The sequence below is a fragment of the Bacillus rossius genome, chromosome 7, assembly GCF_032445375.1.
Source record: "Bacillus rossius redtenbacheri isolate Brsri chromosome 7, Brsri_v3, whole genome shotgun sequence".
Taxonomy (NCBI): domain Eukaryota; kingdom Metazoa; phylum Arthropoda; class Insecta; order Phasmatodea; family Bacillidae; genus Bacillus; species Bacillus rossius.
The window spans coordinates 58605908-58628207 of NC_086335.1; the positions used below are offsets into that span (position 1 = coordinate 58605908).

The 22300-nt window shown below is 39.8% G+C and overlaps 1 protein-coding gene across 3 annotated transcripts in view; it reads left to right on the top strand.

Annotated features, from left to right (window-relative positions):
* The window catches only part of LOC134534122 (uncharacterized), a 259877-nt gene that overhangs the window by 113948 nt on the left and 123629 nt on the right, over positions 1 to 22300 (top strand). For all 3 annotated transcript variants that reach the window (XM_063372209.1, XM_063372201.1, XM_063372202.1), the window contains exon 3: positions 19843 to 19944. In XM_063372209.1, the coding sequence (XP_063228279.1) occupies positions 19863 to 19944 (82 nt within the window). In that variant the 5' untranslated portion in view covers positions 19843 to 19862. The remainder of the gene's footprint in view (positions 1 to 19842; positions 19945 to 22300) is intronic.

Here is a 22300-nt window from a genome sequence, read left to right on the forward strand (position 1 = left end):
TTACGTGAAAACTAATCAGTTTGTAGTCAAATCGGAGTTATTTACGACGAAATTACATACAGCTGGGTATGTCTATGGGCGATACAAAATGCAAGATCTTTACTTACAGATTTTCACTCCTAATAACATATCCGTCAGAATATGCCCTTATAATCTTACACATTATTTATTTATACGTCGTTTAAGCTCATCCTGAGTGTCGGATGGCATAATCTAGCTAGCTATATTTCAAATTTAAAATAGGCCTCGCGCCTTTGCGTCGGCATCAGACGCCTTCATACAACCAACCTCTTAATTAATACGTTCTAGACGCCTCACATCTAAAACACGGCCTCTCATTGGCCGAAACCAAAATCGGTTAGCGTAATTTACAATATAAATACCGTAAATAACACTTATTAATACAATTGAAAACACAAAAATGCGGTAAATTTAAAACGAAAATTTCCAACAATGAAAATTTCTTTAAGTAATACCCCGAATAAAATCATCGTTTATTCGTTAAGTTCATTAGTCCTTAGAGGGGTATACTCAATTGGCTGTCCATATAAGTCCATTTCAGGTCATAGAGCATAGCTCTCGTAGATATACATAATTAATAAAAATATATTTAAATAACTTTTGCGGGCGAACAATATACAAATTAAATAATAAAATTTCATAATAATAATAATAACAATCAAAATAATAATACTTTATAAATAATAGTATCATTAAAATAAGTCAACTTTCTGTGCATTATGAAAATAGTAACAGCACAGAATTGCCGCCCTTGTCAATCATATTGAACTGCAATCGTTGACCTGTTCAAAACAGTACAATGTGATTGGCAGTTTACCGTCTCTCTCGCACTGTGTACAACGAATAGCCTTGTCGCCTAGCGGCGCGCGCACCACACATAAAAAAAAACTTGGAGCGACCGAGCTCCTTCTTCTCCTCCTTTTTATTTATTTTTTTTCTATCGTCCTTTCGACCGTTACACCAGACAATTCGCGCAATTTTAATCACTTTGCATCGTGTCGTCGCCGCTAGCAGACCTGCGCTCGAATGGTCCACGGGTTTTCCCGCGCAAAATCTTCTCTGCTGGACCTGCTACAGCTCTCCGACGACGTCTACTCCCTTGAGCCGCTCCTGTTGAGAGGGACGTGGGAGGACATATTTACTGTAAGTAGCAATCTCATATGGCTGTAACGGGTGTATGTACATGTGAGTCAACAATGTGACGTTCTCCAGGACACGTCATGGCAGTGGATCAACGTCCACCCGCGGTGCAAACGACATCCACGGCGGCGGCTGAGGAGGCATCGGGACAGCGCCCGACCTCAAAGCGGCCAACACCAACACCTGCTCCACACCAGACGTCGGCGGGTTTGGCGTGTGGCGGCTCGCAGTACCGGACACCACGGCTCCTAGCTCCGCGGCGAACATCTGCAGCGGCGGACTGCGGCTGCAGCTGCCGCCCTAACTCACGAACACGTGAGAGGCGGCGTCGGGACGTCTGCGGTGCTGCTCGTGTCGGCGGAACCGCCCCTTCTCACAAGGACGCACTCGTCGGGTCCCATCACTGATAGGTACACAGCCGTTGCGAACCGTATTGTGTACGTTTTAACTAACAAGTGTCCCGGTCTTTAAACAGTCTTAAAACTCTTCACTCATGTGTGAATCGTGCACTTGTAACGCACGAATGTCGGCAGGCTAAGACATCTTCTGTGCTTAACGTAGCCTATCCACAAGCCATTTCAGTATAAACTAACTCTATTTAAACAAATAGTAACTAATGGGATCAAATAACATCAGATATTAAATAATAAGTATAGTAACTTAGGCTAACCATTCAATAACTTTCAAAGTGAAATTTTTACATCTTAACAATAGGTATTATTAGCTAGATAACATTCAAGCATAACTTTAACTAAACTGATTTTCATGTTAATGAAAGGGTTTGTGTACATCATTGTTAGGCATCCTTATGCCTTCAGGTTGTACCTGTTTTATTCTATGTACAATTTCATTATGCATCTCGTACATTTCCATAAGCATCATCTCACAATCTTTCATAAATTCATAATATCTACAATTGATAAAATTAATAATTCTCACTAACATCTCATATCATATACATAAAATCATATTTACAATATCACTTCAAGGAACATTTCATATATTACATCATTAAAAGCATTTGTTTATGTTAGCAAACAAATCAACAATAGTTTTGATTTCGTTTAAGTACACGCATCATGTGTAACTTGTGCTTGGAAAGGGAACGCACAGTGTTTCCTTTTTTTTTTTTTTCTCTCTTTTATCGCAGCTTTTCGCTCGGCGAAGGCGGCCTTTCTTTTTCTTTTATTTTACTCGAGTGTCTGGTGAACTTTTATTTCTACCATTTCTCGCAAGGTAGTATTTTTTTTCTGTAATCAGCTGGGTTCTCATATAACGCAAACAGCTGTTTGGAAAGTGTATAGCAGTCTCCCTCTCATCTCAACCATTAGTTTCGTTTTCAGGCATCCGATGCGGGCTTCGCAGGATCCTGACTGTGTATTCATATCATTCAGAAATTTCTCTGATAGGAATTGTTTCTTGTTAAAATCACTTGAGATTCATGATCTCGATGAAAAGGATAATTCTATCCTGACAAAGCCAAGTGAAACAAAAAAAAAATGCTTTCATGATAGCTTGCAAATTTTTTTATTTTTTTCTTTTTTTTTCTTTTCTGGCTGGCTCAATTTTGCAGTAACTTAGTACTTGTTTATAATACAGCCTGCTGACATTTATTGCAACAGTGTACTAAGTCCGCGACATAGTTGTTAGACATTGAGTTTTTCAGGTCTTCGTTTGACATCATATTCGCCTACTCGACGATTACAAACATAAACAAACAAAATCTCAAGTTCCACGTTGAATGAAATTAAAATCTTTTGTATAGTTTTTTTTTTTCACAATAAATGACACAGTCGTTCGTATATATCTTGTTATCATTTCATAAATATCATTATTTAAAATAACCAAATCAAATTAATTTAAAGAAATAGCTTTCTAATACTGAGTTGATTTGTATGCGAAAGGAATGCATACTTTTCTACTCTGCATTCAGGGCAGAATGCAACCCTATGAGATCGTTTGCAAAGCCCTACTTCAATCATAGAATTCGTGTAAAACAAGAGTATTAAATTTGCAAAAAAAAATTTTTTTTTTTCATCTTCTTCTCCAGCAGTGTTTAATAACAAAAAATAAATAAATCTCGGCGATTCTTAATAAATTCAGTGGTGTGTTGTGCTTCGGAAAAAATTGGAGTAACCACATCAGTAATTCAAGGTAACCTTATTATTATTATGCTAGTAGTTGCAAAGTGTTCATGTGCTTCTTAGATGCTTTGTAGAACAGTGCTCACCCATGTTTACACAGCTAGGCCATACTTCTCTCACACAAGTTAGTCGACAACACACAAGCTTGACATTTCTTTTTGCTAGTTAGTATGATAGTACTTACAGATAGGCGCATCTCATTACATAGATTCAGGTATTACTGTTAGTGAACTTATACTCACACGAAGAATAACGCAGACCAACTGACAAACAATAATATACACATAATACACTATTAAATTCGAAGATTCATTACATCTGTGTGGGTGGTATTTCACTTCACCTCACTACAGGCAATAATAAGCGGGAATTGCACTTCCGCATCGACGCGACGATAATGTACCAAGCGGGTATCACACTTCCGCTACACATTAGGTACCTGTCAGTGGTTGCAATACGCCTCACATGGCGTATCAAATTACACAGTAACCATTTAATATCTTTCACATTTATACTGGTCAGGTCCTGGCTCTGACCTAGACATTCCGATTGCGCTCAGCTGTTATAGTACCTATACTCGTACTATACAGGTGTCTCACTAGCTTGTGTCGAACTTGTTCACTGGGACACAGGTTTCTTGTAGGCTCTCAACTGCGAAATATTATACCGGCCTACTGGTCGGCCTGTAGATGGGTCTTTCAGAGCATAACAGTTCTCTTGAACTATGTCAGTTATGACATATGGTCCGTCGAAAAGCAAAAATAATTTCCTGGTGACATTCTCCCATGCCTTGCTGACAGGAGATGTTTTCTTGAGCACAAGGTCGCCGATATTAAATTTAGATAATTTGGATGCTGGTTTCCTTCTTCTTCGTACATCAGCTTCTGCTGTGAGCTTCATTCTTACGAATGCTTCCACTTCTTCTCCGGTGGGTAGTCTTGTCCTTTCGGGCTCCTTGTCACAATGGGGTATAAATTCAGGGTTGATCGTACAGAGATCCTTAATAGTTTAACGTGCCAGTGTTGGCACGTCCACCTGGAGCTGGTGATCTGGCTCCTTCTTGACGATTCCACTGTCGGTTCCCTGCTGCTTCAGACACAGCAGCTTTGAATTCTGCTGCCACCTGATTTGCTGGTCCCTGGTTGTAGTACGTCGTCTGCTGAGATGTAGACGGTGCAGCAAATGGTGGTGGGAATGTTGTCATCTGTGTGTTCCGGTTGTATGAGAGGTGGCTGTTCTGGGCATGGCCGCCACTTGTCTCGTGAGTCCTGGGGGCATAGTGGTATGGCGGGCGGTAGTCCTCAGGTTTGCCGTTGTAGCGGGGCTCGTCGGTACGGCGGTACTTCTTGCAGTACTCCAGCTCGTCTTCTGACGATGCTCTCCGGCGGCGGTCTGCTGACTCCCTGGGTGGCCGTGACTCTGGCGAGAATGATCTTCGCTTGTTGTGTCGGTAGTCCCCCTGCCTCCGGCGGTGGTTTGCTTCGTCATCGCTGTGGTAATTCCTGGAGTTGGACCACCACGTCTTTCTCTTGTAATAGGGGGTCTTCCTGTAGCCTGTCTGGTATTGATCGTTCCGGCTAGGTCCTCCTCCTCTTGGCTGCCAGTTCATTGTGTTTACCGCTGCCTGTCTGAGCTCCTTGGGTTTTCCCTCGCGATTCTGCCAGTAGTTGTGGACTGGCTGTTGTCGGTGGGGCTGTGATACCCTCTCACTCTCCTCCTTGGTATTGGGTGCTCTGTCCATTTTCTCAAGTTTATCATAATTGAGAAGGCGCTCGCGGAACTCTGTCACATCACGGTACGGCAGGCCTGACAACTGCTTCTGATACTTGAGTGGAAGCTGCGTGAGGATGGCCGCGATGAATTCATCATCCGTCATGGGCTGATCCAAGTAGCGTGTCTTCTCAAACATTGCTGATAGATGCGCTTCCAAGGACGCGCACTTCCTTGGGTCATACTTCTCCGTGTGAAGCTGTGCACGGAGGTGACTCTGTATTCGGATGTTCCAATACTGGTTGTGGAACAGGGACTGGAACTGGGCGTAACTATGCGTTGATGCACTCAGCATCTCCCACCAGTAAAATGCCGGTCCTTTCAGGGCGCTGTTGAGACACTTCAGTATCTCTGTATCTCTCAAATGAAAGGTTGAGGTGTATTCCTCAAATCTTTTCAGAAAACGGATGGGGTTCTCTGTAGCTCTGCCAGCAAACGTGGGCATAGCTTCTGCCCAATGCTTAGCTGGATGGTGCATGAGCGTGGCCGCATCAATGTTGGATGGGCTCAATACAGGGGTTTCTCTGGGCAGATCCATTTGAACGGTAGGATGATTGTGGATGGGTAGCAGTGGAATTGTGTACATCTCACTGGGGTACGGTTGCCTGTCTACTGGGGCAGTCGGTACAGTTGACACAGGGGCTGTGTGTGACGGTACATGAGCTTGGCGGTCAGCTGACTCACTCCTGGGACTGGGGTGTACACTAAGGTGCTCGATTCTATCTCGTAGTGTGGCAGTAGCCACCTCCATGTCCTCCAGTCTATGTTCGAGATGCTGGAGATGTCCTCGCACCTCCTCCCTAGCACTAGCTTGTCCCTGGTGTTCATTTGAGATCATGTTTCGTATGGATGTTACATGAGTCTCCAGACTGTCCACACGACTACTGTTCTGTGATACCTGCTCAGATATCTGCTGGACCTGTTCGTGTTGCTGGGCCAGCCTAACCTCAATGCTGTGTTCCAGGCTCTTTAATCCTGAGTTGGTCTGATCCCTCAGCGCTCCCAACTCAGTCGTAAGCCTCCCCATTTGAGTATTGTTCTGTTCTAATTTTGCATTTAGGGATGCATTATGCTGCTCCATTTGAGTATTGTTCTGTTCTAATTTCGCATTTAGTTGAGTATTACTCTGCCGTAATAATTGCATGAGTGCTTCCAGTGTCACAGGTGATGTAGAAGTATTATCTGGCAATGGTGTGATGTTAGGGACAGTGGCCTCCCTTTCCTCCTGCTCCCCTGTTGCTGGTGACGTGGGCCGCCCTAACCTCTCAGCCACGGTGGTAGAGTGATCACTAGGTCCCTCCACACAAGTGTTCCCTGGTGAACCCCCTGCTGATGATGTCGCCGTGTCACTTCCTGAATTCCCTGTGTTATCGCAGTCTTCACACATACTGTCATGCCTACTCCTGAGCGAGTATGTGGGGTGGTTGTGTGCCATGTTATTATAATGGATTATATACACAATGCAGGATCAAATGACAACTTGAATTAAGGTGCGACAACTCAGTGTCAACACACTCGGGCCCCACGTTTATGTGCGCCACTTTCTATACTATACTGCTGCTAAACTTCTTCGGTGTGTTCTTACTGCTGGTGCCAGTACCATTAATAGTACTCGTTTATTTATATATAGACCCTTTTGTTGTGTGTGTGTTGTCGGGACGATATACACTGGCTGTCATCTATTTTTCAAAATATATATATAGACATATATATATGTGTCAATGGTACTGTTATGCTCTTGTACTCTGACCCTTAGAAACATGCAAAAAAAAAAATGTTATTTATCATAAAACACACACTCTTGGACACAGGTAGCTAGGTAACATATATCAACACATAGGGATAGAATTCAGGTTTTTATTAATAATAAAAATTGCTATTCATCAGGGACAACTAACATATGTGTAGAGATAAAAATCAATATTAATATAATTAGATAAAAAAAATCACAGAAAAACAATCCTAACGATACTGAACATGACTCGTGGATATGCGCTTATGTAAATTAAAACATCAGGAAAATACGTAGCACACATGAATCGTTCAGAAAAGTTCGTTAGTGTATGTTCAGAAAATAAATCAAATGATGTTTTTACGGACGCATTCTTACATACCAGAAAATGTTTGAAATCATAGCACAATTAATAATTAGTATGATTACTGTTTATGTTTATATTTGGGTTCGTATTTGCCTTGGCTTAACTCAGTTTATATGGTAGAGACACGAAACTTGTACTCCCATTTCACCTCTGGGTATCACAAAATAAAATAATAATTTAAATCTTGGAACTAATAATTCATGACGTAGTTCAGGATAATTGACACCTTTTACGTGAAAACTAATCAGTTTGTAGTCAAATCGGAGTTATTTACGACGAAATTACATACAGCTGGGTATGTCTATGGGCGATACAAAATGCAAGATCTTTACTTACAGATTTTCACTCCTAATAACATATCCGTCAGAATATGCCCTTATAATCTTACACATTATTTATTTATACGTCGTTTAAGCTCATCCTGAGTGTCGGATGGCATAATCTAGCTAGCTATATTTCAAATTTAAAATAGGCCTCGCGCCTTTGCGTCGGCATCAGACGCCTTCATACAACCAACCTCTTAATTAATACGTTCTAGACGCCTCACATCTAAAACACGGCCTCTCATTGGCCGAAACCAAAATCGGTTAGCGTAATTTACAATATAAATACCGTAAATAACACTTATTAATACAATTGAAAACACAAAAATGCGGTAAATTTAAAACGAAAATTTCCAACAATGAAAATTTCTTTAAGTAATACCCCGAATAAAATCATCGTTTATTCGTTAAGTTCATTAGTCCTTAGAGGGGTATACTCAATTGGCTGTCCATATAAGTCCATTTCAGGTCATAGAGCATAGCTCTCGTAGATATACATAATTAATAAAAATATATTTAAATAACTTTTGCGGGCGAACAATATACAAATTAAATAATAAAATTTCATAATAATAATAATAACAATCAAAATAATAATACTTTATAAATAATAGTATCATTAAAATAAGTCATAACTTTCTGTGCATTATGAAAATAGTAACAGCACAGTATGTAGCCTTCGTCTGAAAACTATTTATTTTTAATGTGTCAATTATTAAATCAAGGTTTTCCCAAACTATAGAAATCTGAGAGAAATACAGAAGCCCTTTCGCATGGTTATCCTGCTGTGGAAACACGGTAAGTGAACTTCTTTAGCTTGACGATAACGAAATCAGCCGAACAAAAATGTTTTGATATAAACACGTGCTCAACTTTTCATGAACAGCGGCTAACTTGTAGCACACGTCTAGTGATAAAATGAGCAACTAAGCAAAATTTAAGTGGGAAGTCCCGATTTTACTGTGTAGAAAATTTTTGATACGTAAAAACATCCGCGAAAACATTAGTTTTTAGCGTTTACCGCTGTCCATAAAATACATGTTCAAAATGATAATTACGCAGCAATTCTACTGTAGGAAAGTATAATTACTCTTAAATCTATTCATAAACAGACACCGTAAAGCGCCTCAAACGATCTGCAGATGACGCGGAACTCTGCATTTCGCGTCGTTTATTTAAGGGCTGTTTCTAAAAATTTAATTATGTGCCTCCCTTGCATTTGTTTTTCTGTCACAAATATTTCCAACATGTATTCACTTAATGTGATATCGGAGGTGTAAAAAAAAGGCGTGCAAATATTCGTTACTATTATCACTCGCGAGACGTTTTACACCTGTGATATTTCACAAAGTGGATGTCTTTTGAAAATATTTGTGATGGAACAACAAATTTGAGAGAGGTGTCGGATTTGAATTTCAGAAATAGCCCGTGTAAAAAAAAAGTAATGACGGGAATAAAATATAAAGAAAAATTGGTTGTCTGTAAAGTCGGTTTACGGACGATAGTTTAACGTGACAACGTCATAACAAAACATTGATGAAATGATTGCATACTTTTATGAATAAAATTGAATCATTTTTATTGAATTGACACTATTTTGTATGGATACAAAGAAGGAGTGAAATGAAATGTACAATTTAATTGATAAATTTACTTTTATTTGCACTCATTAATTCAAATATATTTATTACTTTAACGAAGAGATTATTTTAACTATAACTTTTATACCTGTTTGCTATTTAACTTCTTCCAATCTGTGTTATTCTGCTAAGGATAGGACGATGATAGGAAAAGTAGGAAACGAATGGGAGTGTTTCAAGTTTAATGTGCCTAGAAAAATTCAAGTCGATGGTTGTTCCAATCGAGTGGAAGAGAGATAGATGCGGCGCAAGCGTACAGTGAGCGTAACGGGACACAACGTAACGGGACAATATTTGTTACGGGACACTTTTTTTGTGCGTGCAGCCGGCGTTCATAGATTTATTATAGACGTTGTCACGTCAAAACAAAATCAAGGAGATGTGTGTGAGAGCGAGCCTTAAGAGGCATCGGCGCGCTGTAGTTCGGGCTGGCGCCGCCTGCGCGGCGCTGCCGTCGCCTTGACATTTGGCCAGCCCCTGGCCGGGCGGGGAGAGGTGGCAGGGACGACCGCCTGGGACCAGCCGTCGTGGGTCGCCGCGGCAGTCTCACGTCCAAGTGGCTCCTTGTAGCGTGTGCAGGGCTTTTCTGGACGACCACAGCCATGATGAACCCTCAACGAAACCTCAACGATACTTCAACGAAAGACGTGCCAAGTCACCGGAGACAAGCGAAATCCGCGTTAGTTTCTATGGCTCCAGGAAGAACATTACAAAAAAATCTCTCAAAGAAGTAGTAATCGAAAACAATTTCATGGACATACGCCATCGGTGGTTTACACTTTTTTGTCATAGGAAAACTTCAATAACGGACAACGAAGATAAACGAATAGTGGTAGAATGGTAGAACAAGCTCTTGTCCATTCTTGTGGTTTTTATGTGACGTAGGTCTGTAGTGAATACTTGCAATGGCGTATGCCCATGAAATTGTTTTTAATCAATTTTCTCCACTGGAAGAATCATTCAAAGAACTGGGTAAATAAGTATGTCTTTTTTGTCCATTGGCTGTTGACCTTCCTTCCGGATCAGGAGCGGATGCAAAAAACAGGGGGAAAAATAAGAGGGGGGGGGGGATCAATCCTTCACCCGGAAATCCTTAAAAAATATATTACATCCACAAACAAAAGGTCAGTCATTTGAATCTTGTAATATCGTTTTTAGTTTCTTGGCGTTCAGGGCGTATCAGAACTGCCCATGTTTCAATGAGACTCTGTCCAAATGATAACGCGCATTTTACAGGACTCTACAAATCATATATGACCGAGTAAAGACCCCCTCTCAAAGTTACCAGTCAATAAATTAAAATCACAATATTTCGCGGATTCATTCGGTAGCAAAGTAGACTGGAAGCACATATAAATCTGCTTCACATTGATGATTGGTGGGGACTGGAAAAAAATTCGAGGATTCAGTAACCTCTGGGTTGGACTCCATAATCACCTTACTTACACGGGAAAACATCACGTGCCCACTGGCTACTGACTAGTGACACGTCTTAACTGGGACGCTTGTGATTCGATGCTTCCTCTGTTGATGGGTTTTTAATTGTCTCAGAGTCTTCCAGTGGGTCTGTCACAGAAGCAGCACGGAGGTAAACGTGTTTGGATTCTAATGTATCGCGAAATGAATCCGGGGAACTTTTCCGGTCTCTAATAATTGGACTTGAGCGTTCTTGACAATCTCTTGACGACCCTGAGCCAGTTACAAGCAAGGACGAGAAGTGTTTACCCAATCACGTGAAGTGTAACCCGCCAAAGGATGTAGCCTTGTTATCGACCAATGAGCATTCCAAAAAAGGCTTGATTACATGTAGCCAAAGTTGGGTTTGGCTGGAGTGAAATGAATTCGTGAAATAATCGTCGCCTACGTTACTGGTTTAGCCCGAAGATGAGTACGCAGTTGTTTCATTAAAAAAAGGTCCATGCATCGTCTGAAAATAACTTAGGCCTATGCCATGTAAAAAAAAAAAAATTCTCACAGCCAAAATAGTACGAATACGTTAGTTACATTGCTGTGATGACTGACGTGGCCCATAATATTTTCACGATAAGCATCACATCTACAGATTTTATCTGCCTCTGTGACGAAGTTAAAACTCTTAAATGATTTTTTTTTTTTTTTTTTTTTGCTTTACGTGTTGTGTGTTGCCTAATTACTAAAGCTACCTACATTTTCTACACGAGAACATTGCCAGAGTGGACTTGGATTATTTCTACTGCTCAGTTTTTTGTGACAATGTCTGTACAAAAATAAACCGATAACGCAGCAGGATTGCATGTAACGAATAAGTTCTTATGGAGAATTTTATACCTAAATTTTTTTTTTTTTTAAACTAAATGGGCTATTCTTGTTTGGGGCTAAATAATTGTTAATTTTATATCGTGCGCAAGTAGAACTAGGAAAATTCGCTATATTATTTGGTTTACTGTTATGTATAACATCTGTGAACGTAGAAATTTCGGGGCGGAATAAGTACGGAGCGAACTACGCCAGAAGCTACCGATCGTAAAGTTTTTTTTTCATGGATGTGTTGGAAATTTTGTAGGAGAAGGGGGGGGGGGGAGACGTGCTCCGCCGCACAAATTCCCGCGGAACATGACCAGAATCCGTGAGCCAAGCGGCCCGATGACGGTGATTCTACACGCTGTAAAGTTAACACTGCAAATAGTACTAGACATTCATGTTCGATTGCAAACCGGGGAAACATTTTTTTCTGAAGTCCGGGTATGTATTTCGGTGTGGCATTTCGGAGACTGAATTATTTATAATCTAATTTTCCAGTGAATCGAGGCTACGCCATCAAATTTGTTATCAAATATGTTTTTATAAAACTGAAGTTCAGGGGAGTCGAGGTAGGAGGGTTGGCAGCCATGTACCCGACCACACGGATTTTGGATTTGGTTTTTCGATAAAACAAAGTTGAAAAGGAACCCCTCACTATTTAATATCAATAATAATTCAGTTACAAAAATTAACATTTCTATTCATATTTGACATAAATAACACATACAAAGTACGTACGTACATTACAGATGTACACAGAATTTTGAAATATTTTGTCTTCCAACCTTTGTTTTTTTTTTCCACTCCTTGCAGTTTGCTTTAACACTAAAACGTGTGGGACTAAATGGCTCAAATCATTCTGAAAAGTCCAGTTTAACAAAAAAATGCACATGTGTTAAGAGGTACAGGCGTGTGTGTAAGTATGGATATATGTACATATTTATATACATACATGCATGTATATATATTCGCAAACTTTCAAATACTACATAGTAATCGTTGGAATTTGGTAACATTTTAAATCCGTGGGAAAATATTGAAAAATTGCGTGTCTATTGTGAACGGATGTAAGCCACGAAATGGGGTTTTGTCGTGGCTAAGGATGATCTATCTTGTCGTGACCCTATACAGTGTAAGTCTGTAGAATTATTGTTTATGCTGCATTCGAAAGCTGGCCGAAACTATTTATTATTTGGTCTGAAAATATCCAGGAACAGGAGAGCATTAAAACCGGAGGATTTTTCCTTCATTGGTTATGACGTTGACTAAGTACGCGTTTATTCCGAGTTCATGAACGAGGCTTCCGACTTAACAATGTGACGTTCCAAGATTAATGTGGATGCCGCGGTACTGAAGACTTCGCCAACACAAGCGTCATTATCCCGCGTGGAAGATTGATCACTGAACGGATGAAATGTTTGTTCGTCCGCTGGGCGCTGACGGATGCGGGCAAGACGTGAAGTGCGCGTAAAAGTTGGGCTTCATTAATTTTTCATTAACGACCCGTGGGTTACGTTTTAGTTTCGCTGACATCACAGTTGAAAGAGCATAATTATGCAGTTTTGTGATTCGACTTTTCTATTTCCTAGTACAGTTTCACCTCGTAGGAGTTGGAAGTTTGGGATTGCCGTCAGTTTAGAGTTCGAGGTCGGTGGTGCTGTAAGGGCGATATTGGTTCGTCCATGAAATGCCAAATCGCCTTTACGCGCGAGTCATCGAGGACTCCTTGTCAATTCCTATCGAGCAGTGACCCTATTTTTTTTTTAACTTCGCAATAAAGGTAAAATATGTATTGCGTGAGTTCCTGTGATACAGTGAAAGTGTCTTGGTCGGTATTTTCGTATCTAGAAAACGAGCGTAAAAAAGTTTTTTTTTACATAATCAGTGTGTTGTTCGGAAACTAAACTTTTTTCCTCCAGAAGTAGAGGTTCGAGGAATTTTTTTTTTTGTGAGTCGGTCGTTGTCGTTCTGAAAATAGTTTCCGTGTGTGATGTTTGCTGCCCCGGTTGCGGGTTTGAAATCAACTCGCGATCTGTATCTGCGATATCGCCAGTGCGTGCTTCGATCCACAAACACTCAGTTTTGTTAGAGGACTGTGTCCGGGCCACGTGGCGTTCTGAAGCTCATGAGGTCTGCTGACAGATATTTGTCAAGTTGTACATTTATACGAAAACTACTGTACCACAACAGAATACCGTTCGCAGTAATACTGGCTTCTGGATTCTTGCCCAGGCATTTATGGTTTGTGCTGACCCAGTGCCTCCAATACCTAGTTAAAGTTATTTGTATACCGTTCCCTGATTAGCTTTACAGTATTAACTGCGCACATTAAATAAGCATAATAACACTAAAGAAAGTCAAATTGTTGATTTTCGATTAACTTTCCATGGTTTAAAAATAATTATGCTTGAATGGAACTATGCGCCAATTTCCGTAAGAAATATCCAGTGTCATCTTGAAAAACGTATTTCATATATTCAGAAAAAAAACATAGTCACGTGTTGTACAAATTAAAAAAATATATTTATTGTAGTATTACAATGTATCCTGGCAATATTTGATAAAAGTACGGATTTTTTTTTGTGGCGGAGAAATGACGATAAGAGTTGTAATGAAAGTCCATTGAGTGCTTTTAAGAATCTGTACTGGGTTTTTCATGCCTAAATTGTTTCTGAAAACAACTCGTTTCGACCCTTTTAGCGGTTCTGTAATTACAGTTTGAAAACGTAATATCCTAGAGACCGGAAAAATTCGCGGATTCATTTCACGACAGCCTGAAATTCAAATAGTTATACCTCAGTGCTGCCTCTGATATTGGCTCACAACTCAACCGGATGACTCTGGGCCAGTGAGAAACACTCAACCGAAGCTGTGTCGAATCACAGGCCGCTACGTTGGGACACCTCCACAAGACATCAGCCAATGAGTGGGTGACATTTGACCGAGTGTACGTAGAACTATAAAGTTCATTCTAGAGGTCACTGAACCCGCGAATTTTTCCGGTCCCTACACGGAAACACGAACTACGTACTCATCCGCCCTCAGCATATTCTCAAATGCGTTTCGCGAGCAGAATCCAACTCGGGGTAGCTCGAGCGTGGGTGGTGTTCTTGTGAAGACCTTGCGCGCCGTGTTGTGCGCGCGCGGACACACGTGGTCTGACGGCGTGCCGTGGCCAAGGTCACGGTCGGCGCACGCCAGGATCGATGGCTGGACCCCCGTCGCCATGGCGACCAGACGTGCCCGATCCATTATTACTAGAGATGTACGAACCTGCAAATTTTTAAGTCGAGTCGAGTCGAGTCGAATTATACAATAATTAGTTCGAGTCGATTTGAGTCGAGTTTGTAGATCATAAATTCAAGTCGAGTCGATTCGAGTCTGAATTTTTATTTGAATCTTTGACACTTAAGTTGAGCTTGAATATTTGCACTTTACTGCTAAGAGTCCTTAGACTGGCCCACGTAATCAAATACATTTAAAATACAAGTATTAATACAAATAATTCATTTAGAATAAATTCTTAACTGATATAATACAATTCAATAATTGAGGTATAGAGCATAGAAAAAAGTATTTTTTGAATTTTTAAATTTTATTTAACAAATATTGCCCAACTATGAAAATTAAAAAAATTTGATATCTCCTAAAGTATTTGGAATTTCTTATATCTGCCGGCTTTAATGAAAAGAGGAATTTTAAGAGCATATAATTAAAGTATTTTCAGAATTTTTAAATTTTATTTAACAAATATCGCCCAACTATGAAAATTAAAAAATTCGATATCTCATAAAGTATTTGGAATTTCTTATATCTGCCGGCTTTAATGAAAAGAGGAATTTAAAGAGCATATAATTAAAGTATTTTCAGAATTTTTAAATTTTATTTAACAAATATCGCCCAACTATGAAAATTAAAAAATTCGATATCTCATAAAGTATTTGGAATTTCTTATATCTGCCGGCTTTAATGAAAAGAGGAATTTAAAGAGCATATAATTAAAGTATTTTAAGTTTTTAACATTTTTTTTTTCGCAAATACCGCTCAACTACATATTTACCTTATTTTGGACCGAACGAGTTAGCTGCGGCCTGCAGCATTCACGAGACAATAAAAAAATGAATATAATTTAGGCTTGTTGGCGCGAAGGTTAGGTTACGTTTCACACAATCATTAGAACATTTTTGAAAACTTTCACTTATGGGAAGTGTAAGGCCGTGCTACAATTAACGCAACATTACAATAAACGTTCCCATAACAAATATAATACATTTAAAGATTATTGCTACAACACTAACGCCGTTACGTTGCCGGCCAATCGCAAGCTGGCACTTCCAACCAATCCATGCTTTTGTATTTGTATTAAATAGTTACACTTTATAAAATACTTTCACTTTATAAAATACTTTATACTTCATAATTAATTTTAACTTGCCACTTAATTTGGATAGCAAACAATTATACAAAATGCACTCTCGCCGAACGTAATAGTGTAAACAAACACGGAAAAAAAATTCATGTTCGCCACCCTACACTTCCTAAAATTAGTGGAGCGCAGTTGTTTTTTTTAACTGCCATTTCGTGATTGGTGGCGTATCAGTCGCAAACATGCGCTCTGTAACACAAATATAACGCTACCGTTAATTTATTATTGTAACGTTGCGCCGATTGTAGCACGGATTTACTAAAAAAAAGTAATATTTGGGCCGATATTAAGATTATAAAATTTAATTTGTGTTTTGTTTATTAAAAATGTGTTCGTCTTCTTTGCTATGTGGTCACACCTGTTAAGTTGGCAATATGTAAAACTAAAATATAAATAATATGGCCGATTGTCGTCATTGTTTTTAAGTACGTGTTTCGGTCTTACGTACGTATTTTTAGTGTCGGCTGAAGTCACGTAAGGAGATATTAAGAATTGTAATTCAATTTTATTATATTTTATCATCGAGTTTTATCCAATTTCCTTTCGAGTTTCGCCCCGTCGAGTAAAATAAACTCGAATGCCGAGCCGAGCCGAGCTGATGCTACTCGCTCGACTCGACTCGAATTTTCGAGTCTCGGCCCATCACTAATTATTACCCCTTCTTGCTCTCTCCTCCCCTCCACACCCCTCTATACTCTCTCCGGCGCGCACGTCGCTCTACTTACCTCCGAGTGTCTGGAGGTAGGTGCAATGTTTGGGGCCGAGAAGGGTGGAACTCCAAACCCCTCGCCATTCTCTCGCCCGCTGACGCGCGCCTTATCGGCTCCGGCTAATTGGAACACCTTTCAGCTCTCGGGGTTTCGCACCATTCCCCAACTCCCCCTTTTCCATTCTCCTCTTCCCTTCTTCATCAGCAGTTACACCTGATTCGCGCACTTCCGAACTCTTGATGCGCGTTTTACTCGATCATTGTTATTCAATCATGGAATCTTTTTTGGTACTTTATTCGCACAAAATACCCTTTTGTCCTACTGGTGATATTGTGACGAGACGGCATGCTGTGCCGTAGTTAAAGTCACTTTTTTACCTCGCCATCGCCTTGTTGTACACGCCCGAAACATTGCGGGAATGGTGCTTGACCAACGTCCAATTGTGAAATAAATTCTTCTCCGTCGTTAAATACAGTCGCTTCCATTAAAATACAATCTCTTAAAACTGTTTCCACACTAATCTTCAGCCAGTGGTTTTTGGTGCATCGAACCAACATGGCACAGACCATCAACTGAAAAAAAAAAAGTAGTGTCATGGGGGACTGTCAACAGAAGTGAAAACATAAAACTTTGTTTTTAAATGTGTAATATGACATCATTTCTACGTCAAATGTACGTAAGAAAATGATTTTGGTATTATATCAGTACGATGTCAGCATGGTATAATTTATCCTTACATCATTTTTTAGTCACAACAGATGTCAGTGGTATATAAAAATTCATTACCTAGCTATGACTTACCAGTGATGTCAGACCTAGGTCACGTATTCACGTGGTCAAATTAACTTCACTTACTGCTACTACAGCATGTCGGTGATGCGAACTCACAAGATTTTACCCATCCAAAAAAGAATCCAACACGCACATGATACAGTCGAATATATACAATGTATTAGTGTATATATTCGTATACACGTACACAGGCCGCTGCGATTCGCCAGTCTGGCGCAACACGTCACTAGCATGTCGGTGACGCGAACCCATAAGTTTTGCCCCTACCAAAAATCGCTCAACGCGGCTAAAGAAGTTTTCACTTAAAAAAAAAAAAGTTTCATCCGTTTGCCATGTAATCACGGAGACGTGATCATCCTGTGGGCAATATAGTTCTGGTGTGTTAGTGCTACTAGCCTAGTTTATGTCTGCAGGTGGGACATCCTCTATACCAATACTAATATCATAAAGTGTTTGTTCGTTTGTTTGTAAGAAGTTTACTCGAAAACTATTGGAACTATAATTTATTTATTTTTTCTCTGCTATAAAGTTACATTATTTCAGTTGGACATAAGGCTGTGTTCAGGGCGGTCAGAGAAACGTTGGGCCGGGTGGGGGGGGGGGGGAATTGGGGGGGGGGGGGGGCAGGCAAATATTTTTTGGGGCCCCTTCCTCATTACATAATTTTAACAATACAAATTTTTTGAACCTTACAATAAAAACAATTTCCAAAGATTTTACACGTTGCCGTGACCATAACTGTAAACGTGAAAATAACTTGAAAGGTTTGCAATGTATTAATTCAGCAATAAATTTGAAATTTTTGCCCTTTATCGGTGCAAGTTCACGCATAAAAACCGGCTATGTTTCGTATTATTTTTAAATTATGTTTTTGTTATGTTTGCACCTGAATGTGGAGAAAAACGATTAAATTTGACTGCTTTCTTGGCTTACGTGGTTTGAATCTTTACAGATGTATCAAAGAGAAAGTGATGTGAACTTCTTATCCATTACAAATGAATTACATAATGAACACATACTCTAATTTGGTTTAATTTATTCGCGTGATATGGAGAGGTGGTTACGTCTCTTAATTATTTGAAAGCAAGCTGCGGGAAAAGTAGTTATTCGTACGCTAGTATACGATGGACTGTTTTTTTTTTTGGTAGTGACTGTCAGAAGCCGGGTACTTATGGACTGACACTAATCTCATGCGGCGTGGGTTTTAACCAACACCAACACAAGTCATCTCTGGATTGGGAGCTTGTATATTGTGTACTGCCCATATTTTGGCCTGTATGCATACAATAAGCAGAAAACTTTAAAATATACAGAAAGTTTTCCATTAACCCTTTCAGTCACTCTTTTGTCAATTCCAAATACATACCTAATTATAATATTTTTATTTTTTTTAAATTTTATTTTGTTGTGTGATAATAATCTTACGCTATAGTTATTATATATATATATATATATATTGCAATAATTATTAAAAATAAAATAAAATCTATTTATTTCATAGCCAACAAAGTATGACGTTCACTAGAATGTGGGTGCACCTTAACCCACACATACATGGTTTGATAAACTCCATGTATCATTGAGATATAATACATAAATTGTCCACTTCAGTAGATTGAAAAGGGTTAAAACATAGTTTTGACTTTTACCGTTTGTCAACCTCGTGTCACAGTCACGACTTTGAAAAGCACAAGCGCGCGCCCTCAGTGAGGGGGCTTCTTAATTCTGGCCCGGGGGGGGGGGGGGGAGAGGGGGTTGTGTCCACCCGACAGATACGCCCATGTCTATATCAATAGTGATATTTCGTAGAGACCTGAGACATTCGCGGATTCATTGACCTCTAGGATAGACTCCACAGTCCTTTAAATACTCGCGGAAATGACACCTGTTCATTGACTACTGACACGTGAGACGTCTCAACTAGGCTGTCCGTAATTCGGCACTTTCTTGGTTTAGTGTTTCCCATTGGCTCACAGTTCCCCGGATAAAATGTGGGCCAATCGCAGAAGCGGTACGAAGGTATAGTTGTTTTGATGCTAGCCTATCGCGAAATGAATCCGCGAATTTTTTTGCATGTCTCTAGATATTTTTTATTATGTTTATGTTAATTATTAGGGGCAGGAAATTTTCGCGAAAAAAATCTGAACGCCTACTAGACTGCAACAAGGTATACCCACACCAGCGGTTTCTTCCTTGTGATTGGCGGCCGTCTGCGAGAGAAGTCGTTGCCTTGTTTGCACGAGCCATTAAGGACGAGTTTGCTTCCGCACTGAATTAGTGCGATTGCTTGTTGTAACAATCGACATGCACCTCCAAGTAACTCACCCAATCACGAAACACAGACGATGCTACAGTGTTTTAACTTCCAGCTACTCTCGGGATCTTTTAGCGAAATTTTCATGGCCCTATTGATTATATATAATATTGCTGTGTTGTAAAGTGGTGACTGGGAGAGTGGCAGTGTAGCTCACGCCGAGTGCGGCCGTGTGTGTTGCAGGCACCAGCAGCAGTGACGTCATGAGCACCACGCCTCTCAACCTGATGGCGTGCGTGCGGGAGTCCTCGCCGCAGGACATGACCACGGAGCTCAGCAGGAACGGTGAGTTGCTCCTCCTGCTACTCCATCACCCGTCAGGGGTCGCATATCTGAAGGATTCGCAGTCTGCGGTCCGCGGTAGTAGGGCCGCAACTAGAGTCTCTGAATTGATTCCTTCCCCCCCCCCCCCCTCTTTTTTTTGCACTTACCACACCGACAAAGCGGGGGGTACGGGGGGCCCTCCCACGGAAAAATGGTGTTATTTAAGCATTTTCTATACCTACATGTAACAGTTTCTGTGCTACTGTAACTTCCATGCGAAAACCTTTTACCAGATACCAGTTGTAGATGGAATTACAATGCAAGCGATTTCGGTGCCCCCACAGCTTTGCGCCCGGGGCGTATGCCCCGCTTGCGGCTCCCCCCCCCCCTTCCCCCCTAGTTGCGGCCCTGCGCGGTAGTACTCTTTATCTTCCCTGCAGGGAGGTGCTTTATGATTCCAGGGTGTCCCCCCCCCCCTCCTTCTCACTCTCTCTTCTCCACGAGTAAACCGGTTCCAACAAGTTGGGCCGTGTCCTGAATTCAAGTACACAGTTATGTACTTGCGACCTCGGATACTTACTTTACTTGCCCGCAGTTGGGCGGATAAATTCTATGGCTTCTATAAATAAATTGTATCGGCCAGCTAAACAGGCTGTTTAAAATTACATATTCGTTTATTGCAATAAAACGTTCATCCTTACGAAAATTTTAAGAAGAAAATAGTATTATTTTTTTTACTGTCGATTACAAAAACTGCGAATTAATGACTATTTACGTAATTGTTTCGTAAGTTACGATTGGTAATTATGCATGCATATGATAAAAAAAAACTTGTGAGAAATTTTTTTTATTACAAATGCTAAACCAAGTAATAGGCCTATACAGAGTAAAAAGTATTTTACTATTCTTTTAATTATTTAAGTGACGTAGTTTTCAAAAAAAAACGAACAGTCCAAAACACTTGTATATTTTTGCTAAACATTCCATCGTGTCATATAATTTGAAAATACTTTTATATACAGGAAACAAGTTGCTAAACGAAAAATATTACCGCCGAACGCATTGTGAACGTAACGCAAATAGTAACAAAATCGTTAAGTTGGCAATGTTGCTCGTGACTGCGCGCTTTAGATCTGACTTCTCATTGTATCCAACAGGTGTCGCGACTAAGTAGTTTACGTTCCACAGTATAGATCGCAGATGTGTAGTGTTTTTTTTTAAATTTTACTGAGCGGTGGCCTTAGTCTTTGAATATATATATATATATATATAATTTATAATAATATATAGTATATAATTATATGTATATAATTATATGTATATAATTATATATATTCAATGCCTTAGTGCATGATTTCATGGTATGTGTGTGAAGCCAATTTAGGTAGATTTCAAAGAAATACTATATATTGTATCTTGTATCCGTTACCATAGTGGAACTTTCGGAAAAGTTTTATAGTAAGATTTTCATTTCATGTTCCATTGACCTCAAAAACATTTTCAACTCAAATATATAAATAATCGCTTTTTTTTGCAGCACGATAATTGTTGCAAATTTTCACAAATCACTTCCAAATTGATTAATGAAAAATAATTGTGGAAAATCTCTGTTAATGGTCAATATCCGACTAGAGGGGTAGAAATGGGGCAGGTTTTTTTAAAAACAGAAAAATCGCTATAACTACCATAATATGGAAAATATCACATCCGTTTGAACGTATTATAACTGTACGAGTAATACCAAAGTCGGAATAAGTTTTTGATACGATCAACCATAACTGCAACTAGTTGAAAAAAACAAGGGTTGTAGGACAAAGAGGGAGAGAGAGAAAGATGGAAAGAGAGAAAGAGAGAGAAATAAGGGAGGGAGGGAGAGAGAGAACGAGTGGAGAGAGAAAGACGGGGCGGAGAGAGAGAGAGAAGAGAGAGAGAGAGAGAGAGAGAGAGAGACCATCTACCTCTTTACACGCTGGTTGCTTTCTAATTCTTTACTTTTTAATACCCGACACAAACAGAGGAGTGATTTAAGTTTAACTTGTGGATCTGTGTACGCGTATGTGGCATCGTAGCTCCCAAACAAACGAACCTATTTTTTGTTTTTTTGTTTTTTTTTTTGTTTTAAGGTGACTTGATTGAGTGTTCTTTTCAGCCGTTTGAAGATCATCAGCTCTTTTCTAGTTGATGAAGGGATGTGAGTAACATCCACTGGTCTGAGAAATTTGGTTTCCTGTTACTTCAATGATATCGCAAGAACACGGCAACCTTGACCTGATGCAGTATTATGGATGTTGTATTATGGTACATACTACAAAAACTAAACAATGATAAAATACGATGATATTTTTTAATGCATTTTAATTACTAATAGTAGCTTCAA